The sequence below is a fragment of the Haemorhous mexicanus genome, chromosome 6 (assembly GCF_027477595.1).
Source record: "Haemorhous mexicanus isolate bHaeMex1 chromosome 6, bHaeMex1.pri, whole genome shotgun sequence".
NCBI lineage: Eukaryota > Metazoa > Chordata > Aves > Passeriformes > Fringillidae > Haemorhous > Haemorhous mexicanus.
This window is the reverse complement of record NC_082346.1, coordinates 5,301,417-5,324,750: the sequence shown is the minus strand read 5'-3', so window position 1 is coordinate 5,324,750 and position 23,334 is coordinate 5,301,417. Positions and strand designations below refer to the sequence as shown.

The 23,334-nt window shown below is 40.0% G+C and overlaps 1 protein-coding gene across 11 annotated transcripts in view; it reads right to left on the bottom strand.

Moving 5' to 3' along the window:
• The window catches only part of MPPED2 (metallophosphoesterase domain containing 2), a 154,834-nt gene that overhangs the window by 89,114 nt on the left and 42,386 nt on the right, over positions 1-23,334 (bottom strand). For all 11 annotated transcript variants that reach the window (XR_009486788.1, XR_009486790.1, XR_009486789.1 and 8 more), the window contains exon 4: positions 527-752. Coding sequence is in view for 5 of the 11 variants with exons in the window: in XM_059848371.1 (XP_059704354.1) it covers positions 527-752 (226 nt within the window). In the remaining 6 variants the exon portion in view is untranslated. The remainder of the gene's footprint in view (positions 1-526; positions 753-23,334) is intronic.

Here is a 23,334-nt window from a genome sequence, read left to right as displayed (position 1 = left end):
CCAAAAGTGGTTTGATATTCTGTTATCACAGCTTTACTAGCAAAAGAAAACAATGCCCAGAACTGCTCAAAAATAAGGCTTAAAGCACCTGCTGCCTTGTTCCCTTGTGCTGTGTGGGTGTTAAATGCCACCACACTAATCTATTAGCACAGCAGCTATAAATAGCTCAGCATTGTAGAATGTAATGGAGTTTCCCTAATGCATCCAAAAATGCCACCACAGTTCATCCACAAGCACAGAGTCAGTATTGACTCCACAGTTTAGGTGCATTCAGCAAGCAGAACAGAAATAGTTACAGTTCCTTTTGTCTTATTTCACACACGTAACTAAATAGAGATTATCTATCTAAAAAAGAAAAGGAAAAAAAATTAAAAAAACAAAAGCAACTGTGTCAGAATGGTTACAGCTAGGTCTGATTCTGTTCTGCAGGGCAATGCAACAAAGCAGCTTCATGCAGGTTCAGCAGGAATGATTCCTGCTGGGGTTCAAGCAATAAACAGCAAAGAAAGTTGAAATTGAGACTTACCACGGGGCACCATATATTCGGAATCCTTTAACTGTTACCTCTGAATCTTGTAAGTAAATACTATTTGTCAGGAGTGACTGAACATTGTCAAAGTCCTCTGGTTTCAATTTGGACACAGAGGGAAAGCGGTAGTAATCTTGTTTAACAAGGTCTGCCATGAATTCCTTATCAAATGTCAGTTCATGATTCCCAGCAATCACTATTTTATATTCATATGGTAGGTTTCCTGAAATAACAAAAAAGAGGACTTCATTAGCACATTTCCTCCCACAACAAGCAGCCAGCCAGCAGTGACAGAGTGGAACACCCGAGGCCTGGAGCATCTCCGTGCTGGGCACAGCACACGGATACTGCTCCTCCTGCACTCAGTGGAACAGGGTCTGAAAATGCACAGAATGGCACACAAAGCCATGGCACAGCACAGAGCCCCTGCTGCAGGGCTCAGCAACACCAGCTGCTGGCAGCAAAACCAGCTCCAAAGGGGGCATGGAACAGCACTGCTGGGTTATTCACCTGAATGTGCCCACCAGGCTTTCATGCAGGTCAGTCCCCAGCAGTGACCAGCAGTGAGGAGCCTGGCAGGTGAGCAGGGAGTGCAGGATGCCTGCCAGCCGTGTCCTGAGAGCACCAGAGCAGACTGCTGGGCACTGCTGGTTTTTAAATTATGGCTTTATTTGGATTCATCTCTATTCCAGTGGCATTTATTTGTTGGAACCCCTGATTGCTGAGAATTTCAGACTTTCTGTGCTGGCAGGCACTGACCCCCAAGAGAGCACTGCATTTGACCTGAGGCTGTGGAGAAGCTTCCAAAATGGAATGACAGAACTGGGATTGTGGGTGAGGAGTTCGAATAGAAGTGTGTAATATGACAGGGTGGAAAACTTGGAGTTTAAGGTTTTAGAATACAGTTATATGTATAAAGCAAGATGGAGGTTTTAGGGTGGAGGCGGCTCCTTCTTCTTCACCTTCTTCTCCATGGGTTTGGGAGGGTTTTGTGTAATTGGATTAAAAAGTCCACATTGTGTGGTTGGTTATTGGGTTAAAAGTGAAAACAATTTAGGTGTCATTTCTTAATTGGACAGTTTATCCTTAAAAGGCCTAGCAGAGAGGGAGATACAGCTCCATTTTTAGTTTGTTAGAGTGAAGCACTGAAGAATTCCCAGTTTGTGAGACTACAGCATAGATGAGAACTAATAAACATCTGAGTCTGAACAAAAAATACCTTCTCACACAATTAATCCTGACCTTGGCAAAAAAGAAGCAAAGAATCCACATTTATTCAAGACCTAGCCTATTCCCAAAAGCTTCGATTCATTTGCAACATACTTTTATATTATCATTATTATTATTATGTTTATGTTTATGCTAGTATCTAATTTCTTGTAAAAAGCACACAAGTAGAAGCAACCATGAAACTCAGCCACATAAGACAAACTAGAAAAAAGGAAAATCTGATTAAATCATTTACCAGCAGAGTCAGAAGTAAGGAATCACATGTTTGCTCCCCTCAATTCAGGGGAACTAATACCATTGTTTGGAAGGACACATGGATCGTGCTCACAGAGCCAGATTTTTGGAGCTCAGAACAGATTTTCAAGCACTTGGTACCAGCAATCAGTGCCAGATCTTCCAAATAAACATACTGGGTGCTGAGCTCCCTTAAAAATGCAGCCCCATACTGTGGTGTCTTCACAGAAGTTAGGCTCTCTTACAAAATCTGTCCCACTGTGACTTGCCAAAAATCCCTCGTAGGATTGCATCAAAGCTAGTTGCTCCTGCCTTCCCCACAAGCCTGATTTCTTAGTCTCATACCTTATCCTTCATTTTGGTGTTTATTACTAAGAATTATTTAGAAATGGTTGGGTTTGTTATAGGGATTTCTGTGCAGTTTGTTTTTGGTTTGGTTTTTTTTCCTCAGAAAGGCAGCAAAATGAAATAGAAATCTTTGGGTTTGTCTTCCAGGTCTGGAACTCACACCACCTGTCCCAGGGAAGACAGAATCAGATGCAACACATTTCTTGTGAGTACAGTGCTCCTGAACAGAAGTGGCTTTGCTAGTTTAAAACTTGTCTTTCAACTTTTGAAACTGCTTGGTTTGGGTTCTTTTCAAAAGTGAGATTCAGAGTAAAGCTGTAAGTATGTACAACAAGATTAACTTTTCCCTAAATAGGACTTACAGTCAGAACCCTCTGCTTTTCCAGCATTTACAGCACACAAACAGGAATTACACGAGGCATAGGTGCAAACATCATCTCTGCAAAATTAGTGAATTCTGGATGGAAAACCAAAAAGCTACAAATCCCTTGAAAAATCCAAGCAGACTGTGTTTTTCATAGACACCTCAGGTCTGAATAAAATACATATTCATAACTCTCTGTGGTGCTGCATTAGAATAAAAGTTGGGGAGATGCAATAAATGCTCCTCTACAGTTTTTGACTCACTCCTTTCCCACTTTCCTCCCCCTGCCCATCTCTACTACGTGCTGCTCTGCAATGCATTTTTATTTAAAAACTCTGTGTGGCATGTACCTACAATTCCTGCTCTCTGTGACTCCTGGGCACAAGATAAAACTGCTATTTTCTCTTCTCCCAGGAAACATAAAAGATATCACCAGCATGAAATTTTATACACTTGTCATAGCCATCAATCACCCAAAACAAGCTAGGTGTGATAATATTCTCAGAGAAGTGGGATGGAGGAGTAAAATTCAGGTTTCAGCTAAGTTCTCAACATTTGCCTGTTTTACCACAGAAAACTCTTCATCTTACTTGATACATGTCCAAGCTTTACACTTTCATTTATTTTGATAGACTTGAAAACCAGCACGTTTTGCTGATATTATGCCCAAATAAGCCTGGAGCATTTTTGCCCAGTATTTTTTTTATCTTGACATTTTAAAAATAAGGGCTTTCTTTGGAGGCACACAGGACATGCAAAGGCAAACTAATGGTGACATCAGTAATTATTAAAACACATAAATGTAGCATTATACATGTCATATAAGCACCTGAAATCTGTAGGGGGGACCCAGAGAGTATTTGTTGAAATTGGTGTGAAGACAGCTTTTGGTATTTTTAGGACTAAGACACATCAAAAGCCAGGGCACCAACAAGGCAAAGTCTCATTCAATTCTTCTCTCTTCCTTGAGGAAAAGGACTATATAGCACTAATCACAGTAATAAATTACCTGCAATCAGATCAGCTATTTATTCATCACCGTCTGTTTTTTTCCTTCTTGAAAGGCCCCATGGCATTGCACAACATCCACTCTCTCTGATATAATTTCTGAAATATTTTGTTTTCTTTTGGCAGTCCTGCCCTTTGTCTCTAATCTGTTGACCTTGTGTTTAATATGGAAATAGAAACAGTCATCTTCAAAAATCTCCTACTCCATGGTAATTTAGTTTTATCTTGACCAGATTAATCTCTGTGTCTCTGCATCAGTGCTGCCTGTACAGCACAACACACAGGTTGGAAGGCTTTTCCTCATTTCCCTTCACTAAATCTTTGTTAGCCACATTTGGTCTTTATTAGTCTGATTTCCCAACTATCAGATCTTCCATTATGCATCAGCAACATCATCCATTCTAAATTTATACTGTGACCCTGGAAAACAATTAGAAGAATCCTTTTCCAAACTAGAAAAAGTGGGATCTGTTTGCTGGGCTGAGCACTTCAGAAACCCCCATTATTAACTCTCAGCATAATAACTGAGTTTATTTAAAATGCTTAATAGGTGAGATCAAAAGGCTAAAATTACAACTACCAAAAACAAGCAGGGCACTAAGTCTGTGAAGCAGAGTCATTTATACTAGAGTATTTGTGTCTGTACACACACATACACAGGGTGTGCACATGTATCTTCAAAATATATCTATTATTTTGGTTCAGATGTTTTTCAACAACTCTTAACAGTCCAAGCCAGGGCACAATGTACTCATTGATCAAGAAAATACTGCAATTAAATTGTTCTCTTCTGGAAGCCAAAAGGTCAATACTGCTCTTGCTCAAACAAAGGCAACAATGGTTATCTCTGAATGCCTTGGAAAAATTGAATTGTTTACAGTAAATGCATTAATCTGGGAGTCTCAGAAAACTTCTGTGACTGGTCTAACAAGTCAATCCTCAGGCTATAGTCCCAGGTACCTTTGTCCCCCAGAGGTTCATCTTTACTCCTGTGCCATGGCACCTTCCTGCCCAGACAAGGATTTGGTGGGCACAGAGCAGAGTGCATCAGATGAAAATGAAAAATGGGCAAAAGATGAAAAATGATGTGGCAAAAAAGGAGTGGGGGTCCGAATGCTGCTAAGGCAGAACTTCCATTGCTGGCTGCAGCCACTTACACCACTGCAAGTCTCAGCTGAACAACAGTCTGATTTTAAATAGATCTATTACATGGGACAAGGGGGCAAGCTTGGGGGCCAGGGGGCTATGGGGTTTTTTTAACCTACCTAAGGAGTTGTTTCAGTGGCTTTCTTTGTTCACCTTAAGCACTTGGAGCCTAGGAAGCCTTAATCTGTTGAACACCCATTCCCATTTTAATAGCATGCTTCATATGAGTATAGTTTAGTCACACAACCCAAGTTCTGCAGAGCTGCCAGACATGAAAAGGAGTGTGCCTGGCAGTGAACGTTAACTGCTGAGCCCCTATAAAAATAGAAAATCACATTATTTTTCTACTACTGTTACCTGAAACCCCACAGGGAAGTAGGGGAATGAGAAATAATGTGACACTAGCTGTCTGTAGAGTGGTAGAAACCTGTATTTACACACAAATGATATGCAAGTGGTTTTGATGCAAAGCTCTGAATATGCATACGCATGCATTAACTATTCAAACCACACAACACTTCCATGAAACATGGAGCTTTTTTCATGCCTGTTTCATAGCCTCATAAACCCTTTGGCCATATGCTGAGAAACAGGCTGAGAAGCCTTGAAGTATAAATCTTAAAAAGAGGGAAAACTGCACAAGAGAGATGTGCATGCAAGTGAAGCATCTCAAATTTAAGGTATTTTGTGTATGCCCCAAAAGTGCAAAACTGGTCATGGAGCATTCCCTTATAACCAGCCCCATACACATCCAGGGGTAAACACAGAAGAAGCAGATTTTGTGCTGCTCCTGCAGACTTCAGTCCCCACAGCTGCAGCTGCTGAGGGCAACCAGCAGAGTCCAGCTCTGGTCAGCAGCTCTGCAACTTCTTCCTGAGAGGTTTCTCATGGAAAGCCCTTAGCATCACAGGGCCACGGTCACTCTCTCTTCCCAGCATTTTCAGCACAGTCCCAACACACAGAGGTTACTTTCAGCTTTTTAAAACAAAGGCAGAATGGCCCAAAGGCTGCTATTTCTCCCTCAGCAGCAATAAGTGAGTTAGACTGCATAAGTTTTACAGACTTGAGCTTCCACAGGATAAGATGGGCCTATCCCACCAACAACCCACTTCAGGTACTGAGATCCAAAACTGGGCAAGAAAAACACCTTTTCCGAGATGAGACTGACCAACTGACTATGAAAATATTTTGGCTGTTTTAGTCAAGTCAGCCTTCACAAAAAGCCCTCAACAGAAGAGCTCAAACTGGTAACAACCAACACACTGGCTGAAAACATAGCCCATGAATTTCTATGCAGCTTAGCTCCCTGTGTCTGCAGAAACCTACACAATGAAACAATTAAAAGCAAAAAAAAAAAGCAGCAAATAAGAAACAGAACATGCACAAAACCAGAGCATGCTTCTAAAACAGTACAAAGAACTGAAGCATGAGATCTCTCAAAGTCTTCCCAGTGAAAAGCATTCTGCCATCAGTTCTGATGCCACTTTCTTTTCCTTTTTCTTTTTTTTTTTCTTTTCCCGTCCAGTTTTGGAGAAGAAAAAAATAAAGGCAAAACACACGTGGGCAACACAGCAAGAGGAAAGGCTGAATGAACATGAAACTGTTTTGCCTTTATGCAAAGAAAACATCGCATCGCAGCACAGGGAGAAGCAAAGGCTGGGGCCCTGGAATCCCTGCGATAAATCCAACGCTTGTACATTAAAGCTCCCTTTTGTTGAGAGCACTGTTAGACACAACAAAACAGAAATGTTAGGTGAGTGCAAGCTCTGCCTGTGACCTTTCCCTCTGTAGCCGTCAGGCTTCATTAATTTCCACAAGGCCTGACAGCTCCAGCGTTAATACTCACGCTTGCGGATCGAGCCACACAGCAGGTTCAGAGTCTGCTGCCTTCTCCTCTCAAACTCATGCATTAGGATTTCCTCCATGCTGGCAATGGAAAACCAAGTCTAAGGAACATTAAACACAAAAAACTACGTTACAATAATGCCGGGGCTGAGCCATAAACCCATGAAAGCAAGGAAGCACTGGGTGGATGTCAAGCTCGGCCGAGCGGTGCCAAGGGAGCACAGGTGCTGCTCCACCCCTGCAGGCACTGCACACAACTCTGATGTGCACCATCACCGGTGCCTAACACCAAGTTTCCACTCATTCTCTCTCTTCCACAAGAGAACCTAGTGAATTTTGCACAACACAAGGCCAAAACATCCCCACGTGCTCTGCAGAACCAGCTCGGCCACAGGTCTGATCTAACCACGCTTTTGCACAGGTCACCATTCCTTGCTTTGATGTTTTTATGTCTCAACCATAACATTATTCTAATGTAACTGTTTGTGATTAATATCTCCCTCCTGTCTGCTGAAATGAGAAATGCAGCAACAAGCTTTTGTTTCCCTTCAGCGTTCCACGGCTTCCTTTGCGTTACTCTGACATAACTTGTTCTGTTTTTTGATCTCCAGCTTGTTTTGAACTTCACTGGGCTGCTGTTATTGAAACATGGAAATCTTCACTAAAGTTTTAACAATTAATATGTGGCGTTTCTTTGTTTCGAAACAGAATCTGAAGGTTTTGTTCAGCCTAACCTCAAAAGCAAAAGGAAAAAAAAAAAAAACCCTCCAGATTTTGCAGCTCACAGCACTGCCAACTTTAGGTGTAAAAAGTCCCCCCAAATTGACTTTAAAATTATGAAATCTGAAACGCAAGCAGCACAGATTGCTTGCTAGTCCCTGGAAAGGCTCTCTTTTCAGGCTTTTAATTATGCAACCTAAAAGACAGAGCTTTCAAGAGGGGGAAAAAAAAATCACGTAACTTAAAATCAAAGGAGCTGTCAGCTGTGAAATTTCTCTTTAAATTTGGCAAATTCTGAGACCACCCTACCTGGAAATCTCAATAGCCTTGTCTGTCCTTTTTTATTTTCACATGTGCTTCCTGCATTCATGGGAGTTCCTGCTGCCCTCCTCTTTGCCCCAGCAAATTGGTACCTGAAGGTATCAATTTATATACCCAGGTCTGTGCTGCTGCCCTGTGCCCCTTCCAAGGGATCCTTTAAGGGACACCATCAGAGATTTTTCAGGCCAGAAGACCTTTTGTCTGGCAGAGCTGAAGGGTGCTTCCCTAAACAGAATGACCCTGTATTTACAGTGACAGAGCCACCTGCATCAAGCCCCTGCAGTTCAGGCTCTGTTTGTGCACTGTGCACACAGAGAAATAAACCCCGCTTTGTCCAACAGAACTTTGGATTTTTCTCCTGCAATCAAGACCTTAATGTAGCAGGGCTGACCAATTTTAGACCAATTTCAGCACCTTGTGTGGCTCCAAATGCCTGTGACCTTGAACTCCAAATACTAAGGCTGGAACTTAAGTTCTGCCTTCACAGTGCCAGTAGGGCTAAGTAGAAATGTCCTTCTTGGACTTAATTTAGACTTAATTGAAAAGAAACGTTTTTGGTTACTATTGCATTAGGCTTAAACATAAAAATGAACCCTAATACTATCTAAATCTAATAAGAGAAAGGCATCTCTCTCTCAAAACTTTCAAAGCATTCTCTATAAATGCATCACTGATCAATTTACATGGTGCTTTTGCCAATAAGCAAAACAAAATCACAGGTTCCAATTGGCTTAACTCATATTGGAAAGCACGAAAGCAAATGCTAGAAAATGCAATTACTGCAAACAAACTCCATTTTCTCCACTCAGGAGGGAATTCCAGAGAACATTTTATTGCCCTCAAATAATATTTCTAAAGGCATCAATACACAATTCTATTTTCTTTTCGGAGCCCACCACACTATATAACCTAATCCTCCATGAAGAAATTCACCAGATTTTGAAATAATATATTGGTTGTTGATATTACCTTGTGCACACACATACCGTATCAATTTAAATTATTTTTCTCCATGAATCTTAAGAATATAAAAACTCAACTTCCATTGCCTGACACAAAGAGATCTGGACCTATTTCCCAGAACATCCCCTTTATCTCTGTCATCTACAGTTCCAATTAAGTCTTCCCCCCCCCCTCCCCCCAAAATAAATGAATAAAGCCACCAAAAAGGAGGTCATCTTGAGAAACAATTATACAGAAGGTAATTAAGCTAATCATAATTATCACAGGCAATATCTTGGTATTTTAATGTACATGGATTTTCACACTGCAAAAGGCCAGGGAAAGCTAAAAGGATGAGAATTTCCAGAAAAAGTTTATTTAAAACAGAAACAAGGTTTGATATCATTTCTTCACTACTTAGTGAAGGAAATGAGAACTACAAGTGCAGGACCCAGATCTAGATTCAGCCCCAAATTCTTCTATCTTACTGACAGAGACCTTCAAACAAGCAGCTGAACTTCCCTTTCTGCCCACAGGACTGACCAACACACCCCAACCCCCCCATCAGGATCCTCCCAGTACCTGCCCACCTATCTAAATATGAACAAATAAATGCACCAACCAGGGAAACACATGATTTCCAAAACATTTTCCTGTTTCCCAAGTCCTTGAGCTTGTTCCCATCATTTATTTTCTCATTTTTAGAAGTCTCTAGGACTTACATATGCACAAAACAGTAGGAAATTACCTTCCTCTGTCTCCTGGCCTGGCAGAGCCCAGGCAGTATTTCTGAAAAAAAAATCCCTTCAAATATCTCCTTTTTTCTGTATCCCAGGAAGGTATCCAGAGCATTTCTTACAAAAAGAAAAATCTCAAAATACATAAACAAGAAGCTCCTAAAAACTATTTTCTTTATATGATACATTATATCCTGCATGACTTCTTGATTTTATACCTGGAACTGAAATCCTTCCTTTAAAATTATTATTTTTGAGCATATTGTTGGGAAACTACAAAACATACTGGGGTTTATAATTAACTGCGGTATAATTAACTGTGGTTTGTAATCCACAGTGTTATGTGGATTAATATCCATAATGAAAAGAGGAAAGATAAAAGCAGGGATAGCAAGAATAATCAGAAGGAAAATAAACTTAAAGAGAAGAAATAAGATAAAATATTATTTTTAATCTCCCAGAGGCTTTAAAAGCAGGAACTACTGCCTAAAATCAGACTACAGCTTTTTTAATAACTCTGAGAATGTAACATTCTCCGGTGTGCTAAAGCAATTAGCTGCTCTTGAGATTTTACCCTGTGACCAAGGCCTGTGCTTTTATTTGTAAACACTGAAGTATAAGAAACAAGTTTGATATTCCAAGGTAGTTTTACACATATTTTCACATGGCAATACTGATGCTTGTTGGGAACTGTTCCTTCCTTCCTTCCTTCCTGTTGCTCCTTCCTTTCCTAAGTTGGAAAGGGCAGAAATCAAAAGCTTGAGCCTAAACTCCACTTCTAGAGTGCAATATCCAGCAGGGATATGTGTGTTCCAGACACACCTCCACAGGCCTTTTCTGAGCTGTTTGTGGAGGAGAGAACACAAAGAGAAGGTGCACAGAGAATGCAAACAGAAATTAGTCAGCTCAGATGTCCAGGCAGGTCTTTAGGAACCTCCAGAACTATCTTCTGAACCCCCTGTTTAAATTTATTATTCCAAAGAAAGCTAAACATTCCATTACAGTCTTCCAAGATGAACTTGGATGCCAGGAATCTCCTGAGCCCTCTAAGGAAATTCCTTTTGAGGAATCCAGCTCACAGAGAGGTTCCTTAGCTACTGAGAGGGAGAATCAAGTCACTCCAGCTGTATCATGTTATTGCAAGGAGCTGAATTCCTCTTGTGCAGGTTTTCTTCCTGGCCATCCAGAATTCCCTGAGCAGGAGGGAATTTCAGAATTCCCTGAGCAGGAGGGCGCAGATCCCGTCCTTGTAAGTTTGAGCACAAACACTAAAAAGAGAGTGAGAAGGAAGCTTGAAGCCTGATAAAGGTTTGCAGTGGTAACTATGGACATTGGCAGCAGTGATTTGATTTCCCAGTTCTCTGTCTCACCCCTGCTACTGTTTCTTGCCACCTCCTCTTTTCTAGTGGTTTTGCAGAATTTCAATTTCCAGTTTATTGGCTGTAATTTGTGCTGCAGCATCCCAGGACCTCACAGCAGACCAGTCAAATTCACACTGAAGTTTTTTTTTAAGAATCCAGATCTCTGAATTTCATTGCAGAAAACTGAAATACTTCCTAATTCTCCTTCCAAAGGCAGGACAAAACAGAAAAAATGAAAAACAGTGTATGCAATGTAAACCCCATTCTGCAACAGAGAGTTTGCATGCTTTTATTTGTGACAGAATTCAGGTGAAACTCTTGATCTTTCCTGCCCCTGTTACAGGAAAAGGAAAGATCTGCTGCTGCCATCTCTGCTCCTCAATAAGGATAATTGTAAGCCTCTAACCTAGGAGGGAAACATTTTTAAGATCAATGTGTGAGATTTATGGCACTTATTGTTGTGAATTTGAAAATGTTCAAGCAACATTTTCACAAGGTGCTTGAAAATGTGTGTGATGTAGCAGCTGTACCCTAGTGCAGAGAAGGACACTGGCAATTCTGGTCCACCAATAAATACTTCTCTGTAATTAAATACTATGGTTAATTGCTGGAGCATGCAATTTTTCACCTAGCGTGCTTTCTGCAGAGTAGGAATCTCTCTTGACTTACCCATTTTAGCCATCTTTTCTAGCCTTTGAAACAAAAAAAAAATGGGATGAGAAACCTGCTGTAAAAAGCCATGATATGCAGGCAAAGTTCTGCTGAATAACACGACAACTACACTTCAGAACTACAATCAGAGCTGCTCACTGGCACAAAGCATCCAGAGAGCAGCTATTTCAGTCACTTAAGGCAAAGGTAACAATTTATTCCTTATTTATTCTCCTTTCTGCCCAGGTTTTGCCCTCTCACCTCGCAGGCAAGCATCATTGTTTTCACAGCTGGTCTCAGGGAAGCAGTTGTTTATGAATGGCTGCATTGCTTCCCCTCTAGCTGGACACACTCTGGTACCTCTCTGCAACGCCAGACCCCTTCCACCACCAGAGCAGAGGTGTCTGCTTCCTCCCCCTGCCCCTGTGCAGCCTGGGTGCCCAGCACAGCAGGGCATCCCCTCCTGCCCTTCCCACTCCAGCTAATGGCACAGGATTGTCATTTACAGCAAATGGGGAGTGGCTTTCTGTACAGTGTGGGTCACAGGATTCACAGAATTCACAGGGTTGGAACAGACCTTCAAGATCATCAAATCCAACCCAGCCCCAACACCTCAACCAAACCCTGGCACCCAGTGCCACATCCAGTCTGTTTTTAAACACACCTCAGGGATGGTGACTCCACCACCTCCTGGGAAATTCCCAAAATTCCCAGAATGACCAGGTTGGAAGAGACCTTAAAGACCATGGAGCCCAATCCATCCCCAGCACCTCAACAAAACCCTGGCACCCAGTGCCACATCCAGGCTTTGTTAAACACACCCAGGGATTGTGACTCCACCACCTCCCCAGGCAGCCATTCCAGAACTTTACCACCTTTCCTGTAAAAAATGTTTTCCTAATATCCAACCTATATTTCCCTTGGTGCAGGTAAGGGTGTGTCCTCTGGTTCTGTCGTTCTGTCAGTTCCTGGAGAAAGAGCCCAACCCCACCTGAGCACAGCCACCTTTCAGGGAGTTGTAGAGAGTGATAAGGTCACCTCTGAGTCTCCTTTTCTCCCCCAGCTTCCTCACAGGGCTTGTGTTCCAAGCCCCTCACCAGCCTCATGGGGTTTGAGAGGGGACAGCAGTCCAGGACCTTTACTCTCAGCACCAAAAGTCTAGTTACAGCATCATTTTATTTCCTGCAGCCACTGAAACTTGGGGCAGAGAAGAGGAGGAGCAAATTCCTTCCCTGCTATGCTCAGGAGACATCTCCTGCACAAAGCTGCAGCAAATCCTTGCAGCTTCTCTGCTCATCTCTCAGGAGTGAAGGCAAATGCCAAGCGCTGCTGAGGGAGCAGGGAGCCTTCAGAGGAACATATTGGGGAGAGCAGCTCAGGGAAAAGTAAGGACATGTGGGTAATTCTTTATCATTTGCAGCTCTGCTTTAAACTTAGAACCCTTTGTCGGCTGGTTATGACAAAAAAATGTAATGGCAACGTTCAAGAGAAAAGGAGCTCTGAGACCCAGCCTGCTCTGTGACGTGAAAGCTTCTGGTTCATTAGAAAAGATGCACATAATTCTGAGGTCTTTATGGTTCACTTACCAAAAATTACAGGAAATTCAAAGTACAGAGTGCTCCTGAGCTCTCATATCCTAATTTTACTAACTCAAGAAGAGATGAAGCTCTGGAAAAAGCAAGTGAAAAAGAGCAGGTCCAGTACTTTGTGTCCCTGTGCTCTCATTTGTCTCTCTCTTCTTCATAGTCTCCACCCCACCCCCAGTTTTATGTTATTTTGTTCTCCCCGTGTTGGCTTTCCACGGCCTTTCTCCTTACACTGCTGTTCCCTGGTGTGCTGCTTTGTTCCTTCTCCACCAAAGGCACCATCAGTGGCCAGAGGTGCCTTTGGTGACTGTCCCCTCTCAGCTGGGGTGCAGGATGAGCAAAGAGACCAGAACTAGTGAAGTCAGGCACTGATGTGACCTGAGCCTCAGAGCCACCACAAGTCCTGACAGACATTCCCAAAGCTGGGGCAGGGCTACCAGAATCCAGCCCTCCTGTGAGCCAGCGCTGAGCCCAGGCTGGTGTCACTGGCTGAGGAGCACAGAGAGATGCCTCATGTGAAAAATTTCATATTTTTCACATTCTGTGCTGCTTTAGTGTGCACTTCTGGGCTTCACATGAGGGGATGGTGAGCTCTCTGCACAGAGCAGAGAGACAAAACAATTCCTTCTCCAGCTGGGCACCAAGGACAAATGATCCAAATCTCAGCCCCAAGAGCACAAACCCCGTGAGCTGGAGAGAGAAAAACAAGCAGGGTGGGACTGCCTGGGCTAAAGCTGGAATGGGACAATGAACTGCAAGGGGCAAATGGAGCAGAACTGATCCCAGGGAGAGACCCTGGGAGCGCTCGTGCATTTTGGGGCCATTTTGGTTCATCTTGGGTGCAGCCCTGGCTGGGCTCTTGTGCTGCCCAAGGTGGGTCCATGGAGGAGATACTTTGAATAAATCCCTGCTTTATTCTTTAACTCTCTCTAGTCTCTTTTCTAAGTCAGCCTTCTCAAAGCATTATTAGCACTGATGCCTTTAGGTTTAGATTTCATATTTTCCAGATTTTGTACTGCTTTAGTATGTAACTCTGAACTTCATATAAAGTGTTAGCAAGTTCTCTTCACATTCTAGTTAGAAAAACAATCCTTTTCCAGCCCAAGGACACCATTGCAGCTTCAGGCCCAAAAAGTGTCAAACAGCAGGGAACTGAGGGGAGGAAACTGGAAGGATGGGACTTCATAACCTGAAGCTGTAATTGGACAATTAACCCCAATATGTAAATGGACCAAAACTTATAAAAAGTGTGAAAACTGGTGACTTGGAGTCCATCTTGGGTGTAGCCCCGGCCAGGCTCTTGTACTGCCCAAGGCGTATCCCTTGGAGGCCTTTTAACAAATCCCTGTTTTATTCTTTAGCTCTGTCCAGCCTCTGTTCTCCCTCAGCCTTCTCAAGGCATCACTCCCAGGGCTGAAGGTGCTTCCTGTGGGTCTTAGAGCCACCCTACAGAGCAGGTGCCATCATTTACTGCCATGCCCAGCACAGAGCAGGACAAGGAATACAAAAGTTCCTTTAGCTCTGGGAAAAGTGGTTCTCCTCTTCTTTTTCTCCTTTACCAGTGGTTGGTGCCCACTAATAAAACACCCACCCTCCAAAACCAATGTACTCCCTAAATACAGGCAATTAAGGCTTGAAAGTCTCCTAGCAGGCCTGATAGGGGTGGATGGGAGACAGGACTTTCTTTCACAGCCCCTGTGTGCCAAGACACGTCCTTCCCATGCTGGAATTGCCCAAGCTCAAACACTCAGCCCCCTGCAACAAGAGGGTTAATGAACAAGCTACGCAGGCTGGTTATAGCCAGCAATAAGCAGCTCTCTGTTTTTCTTCAAGAAAAAAAAAGAAGTCAGTAATTCTTGGAACATTTATTAACCCCCTAGTATAGGCAATTACTGTAAGAGAAAGGTCTGCCAGTCTTGCATTACCATAAATTGCTGCATGTTGCTTTTCTACAGCACAGTAATGTCCACAACCAATGTGAATAAATGCTAACATTTCAGTTTTAAGCTCAATTCCGTCCTCTCTATTGAACATTTTTAACAGGTCTTCACTTTCAGTGGCTGTTGGGCCACAAAAATAATTATTTTACACAAGCCAAAAAAAAAAAAAATCCAGGATGGTGTTTCACTGAGGGACTGTTTTGTAGCTCAGTTTAAAGTAATCTCACATATTTCCTAACATGCAGAACGGAAAAGAGGAGGGCAGGTGGGAAGCACAAAACCCCTAAGATCATTCCTGCTGTCTACGAGGTTTTGTAGTCGCATACAACATAAAAAAAATAGTGGCAATAAAAAAAAAAAAAAAAAAAAGAAAAAGGCTTTGTAATAGACAGAACACCACCAACCAGCTTTAAATTGAATTACACAGCCTGCTAATCTTTATGATGAAATAAAATTTCTTTGAACACTTCACATTATACTAAAATCCTCAGTGCTTTCTCCCCAGCCCCAACGCCTTTCTGCTCAAAGCAACTCCTCCACCCCTAAACCATTGTTCTTCCCAGCCTGCAACGTGATGCTCTGCTAACAGAAGGGCTCATTTTAATTAGCTATTGTTAAAATGGCGTGCATGGTGTGAAAATGTAGGGGAGAAGTACTTTTGCACTTTGTATTTTTGATGCAACATTAAATTTGCAAGTGAAGGAATTAACTGATGGTGTACAAAGGATCCATCCTTCAGCTGCTCTCCACTGAAACCATTCTCATTTCAATATGTGGCTGTGGCAGCAGCACTGGAGGAGGAATCTGATGAAAAAGTTTCTATTTGAGGGGCATTGGTTGTCCCATGCCTGCTGAATACAACAACCATAAATCTCTTTTCTGTTTCAAAGGGGATTTGTGAGGAAGGGGGAATTGAAAGGAAGAATTATTTGGGGTTTTTTTTATACATTCGGTTTGGTTATACCTTGTTATAAGAAACCTGATCATCCCCTCCCCCTTCTAAGACAACATTAGCAGCCCAGGGAAGCAGATCCAAGAAATGACCAAGCAATTATTGTGATTGAAAATCCATTCAAGAATTATGCAGTACTTTGCAGTGCTCACTGGCTCCTTCCTTTCATTGAATATCACCAAATGAATATATTAGTTTAAACTTATAAAGAGCCACTCACTGCAGAACATTATTCTCTTTGAAAGCACATTTTACCTGAGCCAAGTTTTCTAATGGCTGTCCAATAACACCTTTATATTTGCTTTGACTGACCATGGCAATTCGTAAAGAGAATTTTACACTTTAGCAGCAAACACAGTTTTAAAACCCTCCATTTCTCTAGAGACCATTAGAAGGTAGCAAAAATGGATTTTTGGTGAAATCTCTTTATAAAGAATTGCCAGGAATAACAAGAGCAGAACAAGAAAGAACTGATCAGATATGAATGATCCTACATTTCTTCTCAGGCATAAATTCCATTTCAGTCAGTGAGAATTTTACTACCTCAACATTCATTTTATCCAATGGCTTTTATTCTACCTTCTAAGTTGTACTTCTGGGGTTCTGTTTGCCACAAAGCATCTCACATCTGACCCAGAACAGAGGATAAATATGAAGAAGCAGCTATAATCCTGGTACAAAAGGAGAATTTTGCACTTTCTCCTACCTTTGTTTTCACACTACACTACAGCTTGCTACACCATGAAAATTATTCAGCCTATTACCAAAAATCAATATGGTTGTGTTTTCCCACTACTTTATAAATATAATAAAATGAAATATTCAAACTATTTTTGTAATTGTATTTTTTTATTATTTTGAGGAGAAAAAACAAAGATAAAAATTAATAATAATAGATCATTAAAAGGTATATGCTAATAAAAGCTGAGCAGAGATTATTAATTCAGGCAAGCCATATGGGAATTGAAAACTAAGTACAAATGGGAATTTAAAGATGACATTAAACACAGTTTGAGTTAAAACAAAAGCAAAGGAAATATTCTTAAGCAGTAATATAGCAATAAACTCTAAATAAACTAGGAAGAAGTTTCTAAAACTTTATGGTGAGGACAGAGTGAGATACATAACCCATAGAACTCCTAAATCACTATAAACCCCACAAGTCCTCAGCACCAGCACAACCTGTAAATAAAATATCTCCCCCCCAGTGTCTGAAGCTTCTTACCAGGCCCATCATGGAAGACAGAGTTGTTTCCAAAACTGGATTAACAGATTTTCCAGGGAGTTGCTTCCCTCTCTCCCAGAACAGCTGTGCCAAACTCACACATACTTACAGGACTAAAGCCACCTCAGCATTTTCTTTCACTTGCAATGAATGCAATTTTTTTTTTCAAGTGCTCAGAGTTTTGTTCATCAAAATGGTATTTTATGTTTAGTCAATTATTCATTCTAGCTGTAACAAGCAGAGCAATATAGAGTTCAAAATATGCTCCAGATGGTAAAAAAAACAAATCAGAAATAAATCAATTTATAAAAAAGGAAGGGATTTGTTTTTATTGCCATAATTTAACTTTAAAATATTCACAGGCTTCCTTCTGGTTCTAAATTACCCCAGAATACTTTGAGCTAATACCCCTCTGAATCTGGAGAAATTTAAAACTCACTGGTTGGTGTTTTTATATGAAATAGTGTGATGTCAGATGCCAAATTAATCAGATATATACTTTCAGGGAGCAAAAGCCCTCAGGAACAAACACTTGATCACACTGGAGCTGTCCTCAGTGTACATTAGTAAAAGGAACACACTCACTCTAAACCCTGAATGAGCCATGCCTGGGGGGGAGATGAAGCCAGATATTTAAGCCAGACCAGAGAGATTGAGAAAGGATAAAAATGGAATGTGACCCTGCATTTTTAAACAGTGATAAGAAAAGAGCTTGATCTTGCTATTATACTATTCTGGTAGAGTTTTGTTTTTTTTTTTTTTTTTTTAATTGAATTTTGTTATCCTCAATATCAAATACATTCTGGCAGGTGTCTGGCTTAACAGTTTTGAATATAATTTCAAATTTCCACAGCACTAATGCATAAATTTAACTGTAGACTGGAACCAAGTGTCTGTCCACAGTTCTGAGAGCAACACCACATTTACATTTTGTCATCTAATCCACGTAACAACCAGCAATTCCAAGGTGATGCTGCTATTTTCAGTTACAAATAGTCACACAAAAATGATCTTTAAAATAATTGACAATACTTGCTGAGGACCACATCCACATATGTCGAGGTAACAAGAAAAACTCTGCATTAAAATTATGTAATAATTATTTTCTTCTCACTTCAAGTAACATGGTCAAGGAACTACAGCACAGAAAAATAAAGTTGATTTTTTTTTAGCTCTAGCAACAATGTTTATACTAGAGGCAAGTACATAGTACAGGTAAAGAAACATTTGCTCCAGTACAAACCCATATGTATTTGGCCACTAAACCATCCACAAAGTTTTTACAGTCATCATCCCAAAGAAATTTAAAGAAATAAACATTCAGAACAAAAGCAAGACTTAAACCTGAAAGAGGCAAGTTGCTAAATACTAGAACAACTTAGGAAAAACCTAGCTAAATTCAAATTTCAGCCCCACATACAATAACCAGGAGCAAGATCACCTAGTGAATTTATCCAAGTCTACCACTGCAAGATTTCGGAAGCTCGCGCAGGAATATTCTTTATAACAGAAACCTTGCAGGGGGGAAAAACAAACAAACCAGAACCAAAAAAAAGTGAACACAGTGTGATATAAACACCAAAGAAAAAAGTACAAAATGGGCTGTTCGAAGAAGAATTCTGAACTGAATTCAAATTATTCACACAAGCAAGGATATGCACAATCAGGCCCACAGTAACTGAGCAAAATAAACATATCAACTCATTAAAGATCTATCTGCCTGAATTTATCTTTGCTTTCTCTTCACTTCTTATGGGTTATTCAATCACTTCCCATCACCCAGGAAAAGGAAATATTGCACTATGAAGACAGAGCTATAATTAGATATTCTTCTATTTCATTTCACATATATGACTGAATGAGAATGGATGGGAAAAATATGAACAGAGATAATAATAGCAAGTTGAAACATTCAGTAAAAAATTCATTTGGCACAGAATAACATCTCAATTCTTCCTCAGCACGTAATGCTGTGTTTACTACAAAATCAGTTAAGTTAGTAGAGGAGATTTTTAATGAAAACAATTATAAATTTAAAATAACTGTGTTTAAAGCATCTACCAGTCCCTAAGGTCAAGTGATTACAGCAGTTACAAGACCCGAGGGACATGTTCACACCAAAACAAAGTGAATAAATTACCTCAGCCAGGGGATGCAATCACTAAGTGACCACAGAGGTTATTCAATGTATAAACCCAGCTGACTTCCACGCAAAACCAGTAATGAAAATGTAACAGCCAAAGGGAAAAAGCATTTAACTAGCAAAAGTTGCTGGAAGAGCTGAGAACTGGGGAGAGTGGGAGTGTGGAAAGCAAGCTCCATGGCTGGGCTGTGGAGGCAAGGAATAAGGATGAGTGTGGATGAAATGGACAGGCAAAATGCTGAACATTTTTCCCTGTTGAAAGACCCACATTGTGGCAAAGGGATGCAAGACTCACAAGGTATAAACCAGCAGGGCTTTAGGCAGTGCTCTCAGCCCTGTGTAACTGGGATATGTAAGGCCCAGTGAAGGACAAGCAAGGCAGGAGCTCAGAATAATCACCTCTCAACTTTCCACTTGGCTTGACTGCCAAGAGAAATTGTGGACAGCCATTGTGTTTCAGTTATGCCATGATATAATTCTAATGGAGGCAAGACCTGTTTTTTACCCCAGAGTGGGTAAGATAAGCTGCAGAATAAAAGCCAGCTTCGATCTGGCTTCTCTCCCTCATGACACAAATGACACAGACGTCTTGTCTTCATTGCAGCTTCACAGCACAGCTGCCAGGGGAGAAAACCAGAGCCAGGAGAGATAGAAAAACATTTTTCTGTAAGGACCACCTTGTATTTGATGCATTTGATTCTCAGCGTGTAGTCCTGGAACAAGGCTCCTACCAACTACAATGAAAAAAGATGCTGCTGAGGAAGGAAAAGGAATCCTGCTTGCTCCTGGTATGTATATTTTTAACTACAGCACATCATCACCTCACATCCTTGAAGGCATTAAGTCTTCACAACACACACAGAAAAAAAAATAACATAAAAGATGGTAAAACACAATTAACACATTTTGGAGACAGGAGTCTGAAAAAAGAGAGGCAAAAGGACATGGCTGGCTTTGGTGTTTTGATTCCAGGTGAGGAATACTTGCACTGAAGCAAGTATTTATCAACATTCCCACAGGTGAAGCAATTTGCTGGGCTTGCCCTGAGCCAGGAACCTAATAAATGGTATTGTCATATAAATACATATAAATATATATGTGTGTGTGTGTGTGTGTGCGCGCGCGTATATATATATATGTGTGTGTATATATGTATATGTATATGTGTATATATGTATATTTATGTATATTTATGTATAATATTATATTATGTTATATTCTATTATATTCTGTTATATTGTATTACATTGTATTACATTATATATATAAATATATTATATGTATAAGAATATATATTATATTTAAAAATATATATTATATTTAAAAATATATTATAGATACATACACACATATATATACTTACATATGTGCATATACATATGTATAATTATATACATGTATCTATACATATATATGTGCACATATGTACATATATACACAAATATATGGGTATATATACCCATATATATATATCTATGAATATATATCTATAAATATATATATACACACACATATATTTATACACACACACACACACACACACACACACACACATATATATATATATATATATGAAAAAATGCACGTGAGCTCTCAGCATGTAAAACCAGATTTTCTTTGTACCTGAACTATGAAAGCCTGAGGCCAAATCCAGCAGGCCCTCACAGAGTCAGAACTTCCAGTTTCAGTGAAACTGCCTGCAAAATTTGCTTTTTCCAATAAACACTACTCTGTGTTCTACAAGAAACCATGCATATATGCTAAGAAAGCCCCTGGTAAGTTACTGGGGCTGGAACACAACCTATCCAAAGGGTTATAATCTTCTGTTGCGAATGTTAAGCCAAGGACCCATGTGCTAAAATAAGGTCCTCATGAACCCCCTCTGTTAGATGCAAGGAATGCCAAGAGGCTGCCAGCATTGCAGGATTCCCCAGGGAAGGGTGAAAGCGCCCTGGCAGATGATTTGGGCTGGCTTTCTGCAGCCCTGAGTGTTTTCAAATGCCAAGCACTGGCCACAGGCTCTGGCTGCACCCAAAGAGCATTTGTGAAATTTGTGAAATTACTCCAGGGCCAAAGAGGAACTCAGGTGGCCAGACACTGCTCTCAGCAATGCACTCAGGGAGATCTGTGCCCTCCAAGAGGCAATTCCTCCTCTGGAGCTGCAATTGCACACAGAAAAAGGACAGTTTTGAACCTATCAAATCTAGGATCACCTTCTAGAAATTTCTATTTCCTTCTAGAAACAGGAGCAATACAGCTAAGTTGCAGTGGTGTGGTTAGAGAGGCCCACTCCCATGTGCACAGCAATAAAAAATTCAAATTCAAACAGGGTTTTGGAAATCAGGAGGTCAGGTAAAAAGAAGAGTATGAAGAAAATGCAAAGAAGGGTGACAAGACAGACAATGTAGGAGTCCTTCTATTTAAATACTCCTTTTGTAAAATCAAATGTCCCTTACATATATCTTGATATGAAGGGTCAGCCAAGGAACTCCAGTGCAATAAAATTATGTAGAGATGCTACATATGATAAAAGAGGTAAGATACACATAGGATCAAATATGCAGAGATGCTGCCATCACACAGCAGGCAAGGGAGAGTGCAGTAAAAGCTGATGACAGAGCTTTGCTTTGAAATATCTTTCATATATTAAAAATATATTTTAAAATACATTCTGATGCTTCTTTGAAAATCAGCTGCTCAAGTCACCTTCAGCCCTGGATATTTCTAGAGCAAGAGGTGAGCTGGCAGTGCACAACCAGCCTGCCAGTGGCATTTCCAACAGGAGCCTCCCACACAAGCTCCCCTCCTTCCTTTTGGTTCTCTGCTCTTGCTATTTACCTGCCCTCAGTTCCAGCAACATGCTGTCAGGGCGCTGCTGTCAAATACAGCAGAATATTAAAGGTGTTTGTAGTGGGTTTGGTTTGTTAATTTGAGATTTTTTGGGGGTTATTGTACTAATGAGTGTTGTGGGTTTAGTGCTGGCTGATCACCAGTGCATTCACTAGGATGTACTCTCTTATTTCTTGTTGTGAAGTAGGATTAGGGGAAAGGTAAAACAGGCTTAAAACTTTTAAAGGGTATAAAGAGAAATTTCTTAATAGTAACTAAAAGAAAAAGTAATAACAAATTAGAAAATAACTTTTAGAACACTTCTCACCTTTCTATAACCTTTTCATTCTCACTGATAATGTAAAGAAACAAATCCTAAAATTTTAGTTAGTTTACTACTTGTAGAATAATCTTTCTTTAGTTTACTTAGGGAGACAAGCCTTTTTTGTTAATGTTATGGAGACTTAGTATTTTTGTGTTTCTTTTTAAGAATAGTAGCTGCTTGGGGAAATTTGTAATTATGAAATTTCTTCTATTTTTTATAAGCTTTTTTTACAGTTGTCTTTAAGGGCTATGTTAAATTATGGGATACTTTCTTAAAGATGAGTTCTTTAAAGGTAAAAGTTTTAATTATCTATTTTAAAAATTATCTTTGTCTCTGGGAATAGAGCTCTTTTTTTTTTCTCTCCCTAAAGACAGTATTCTACCAAAGAGAAGCTGACAGCCCGTGATCAAAGATAAAATGCCTGTACTCCAAATCAAAGGGGCAAGCATGTGAATATCACCCCCCCCACCAAATATTCTCCAAATATAATATATATATATTTATATATATACTTTTATATACATAAATATATTTTCTTTATTATATAGATATAAAATATAATATATATTAAAGATATTGTATATACTTCTTACATTTAATCTATTATATAATATATATTATGCATTATAATTTGTATAATATGTAATTATATAATTTATAATATATAATATATGGATAGTATTATTATATATCTTTAATATTACAGATATAGACATTATTTATATAAAAATATTTTTATTATTATTATATATTTATAATGATACCTTCCTATTATATATATATAATATTATAGATATAGACATTATAATATATATATATAAATATTGTTATTATTATTATATATTTATAATAATAGTCTTCCAAACAGTATTATTGATTCTGCCCCATGGGAAGAAGG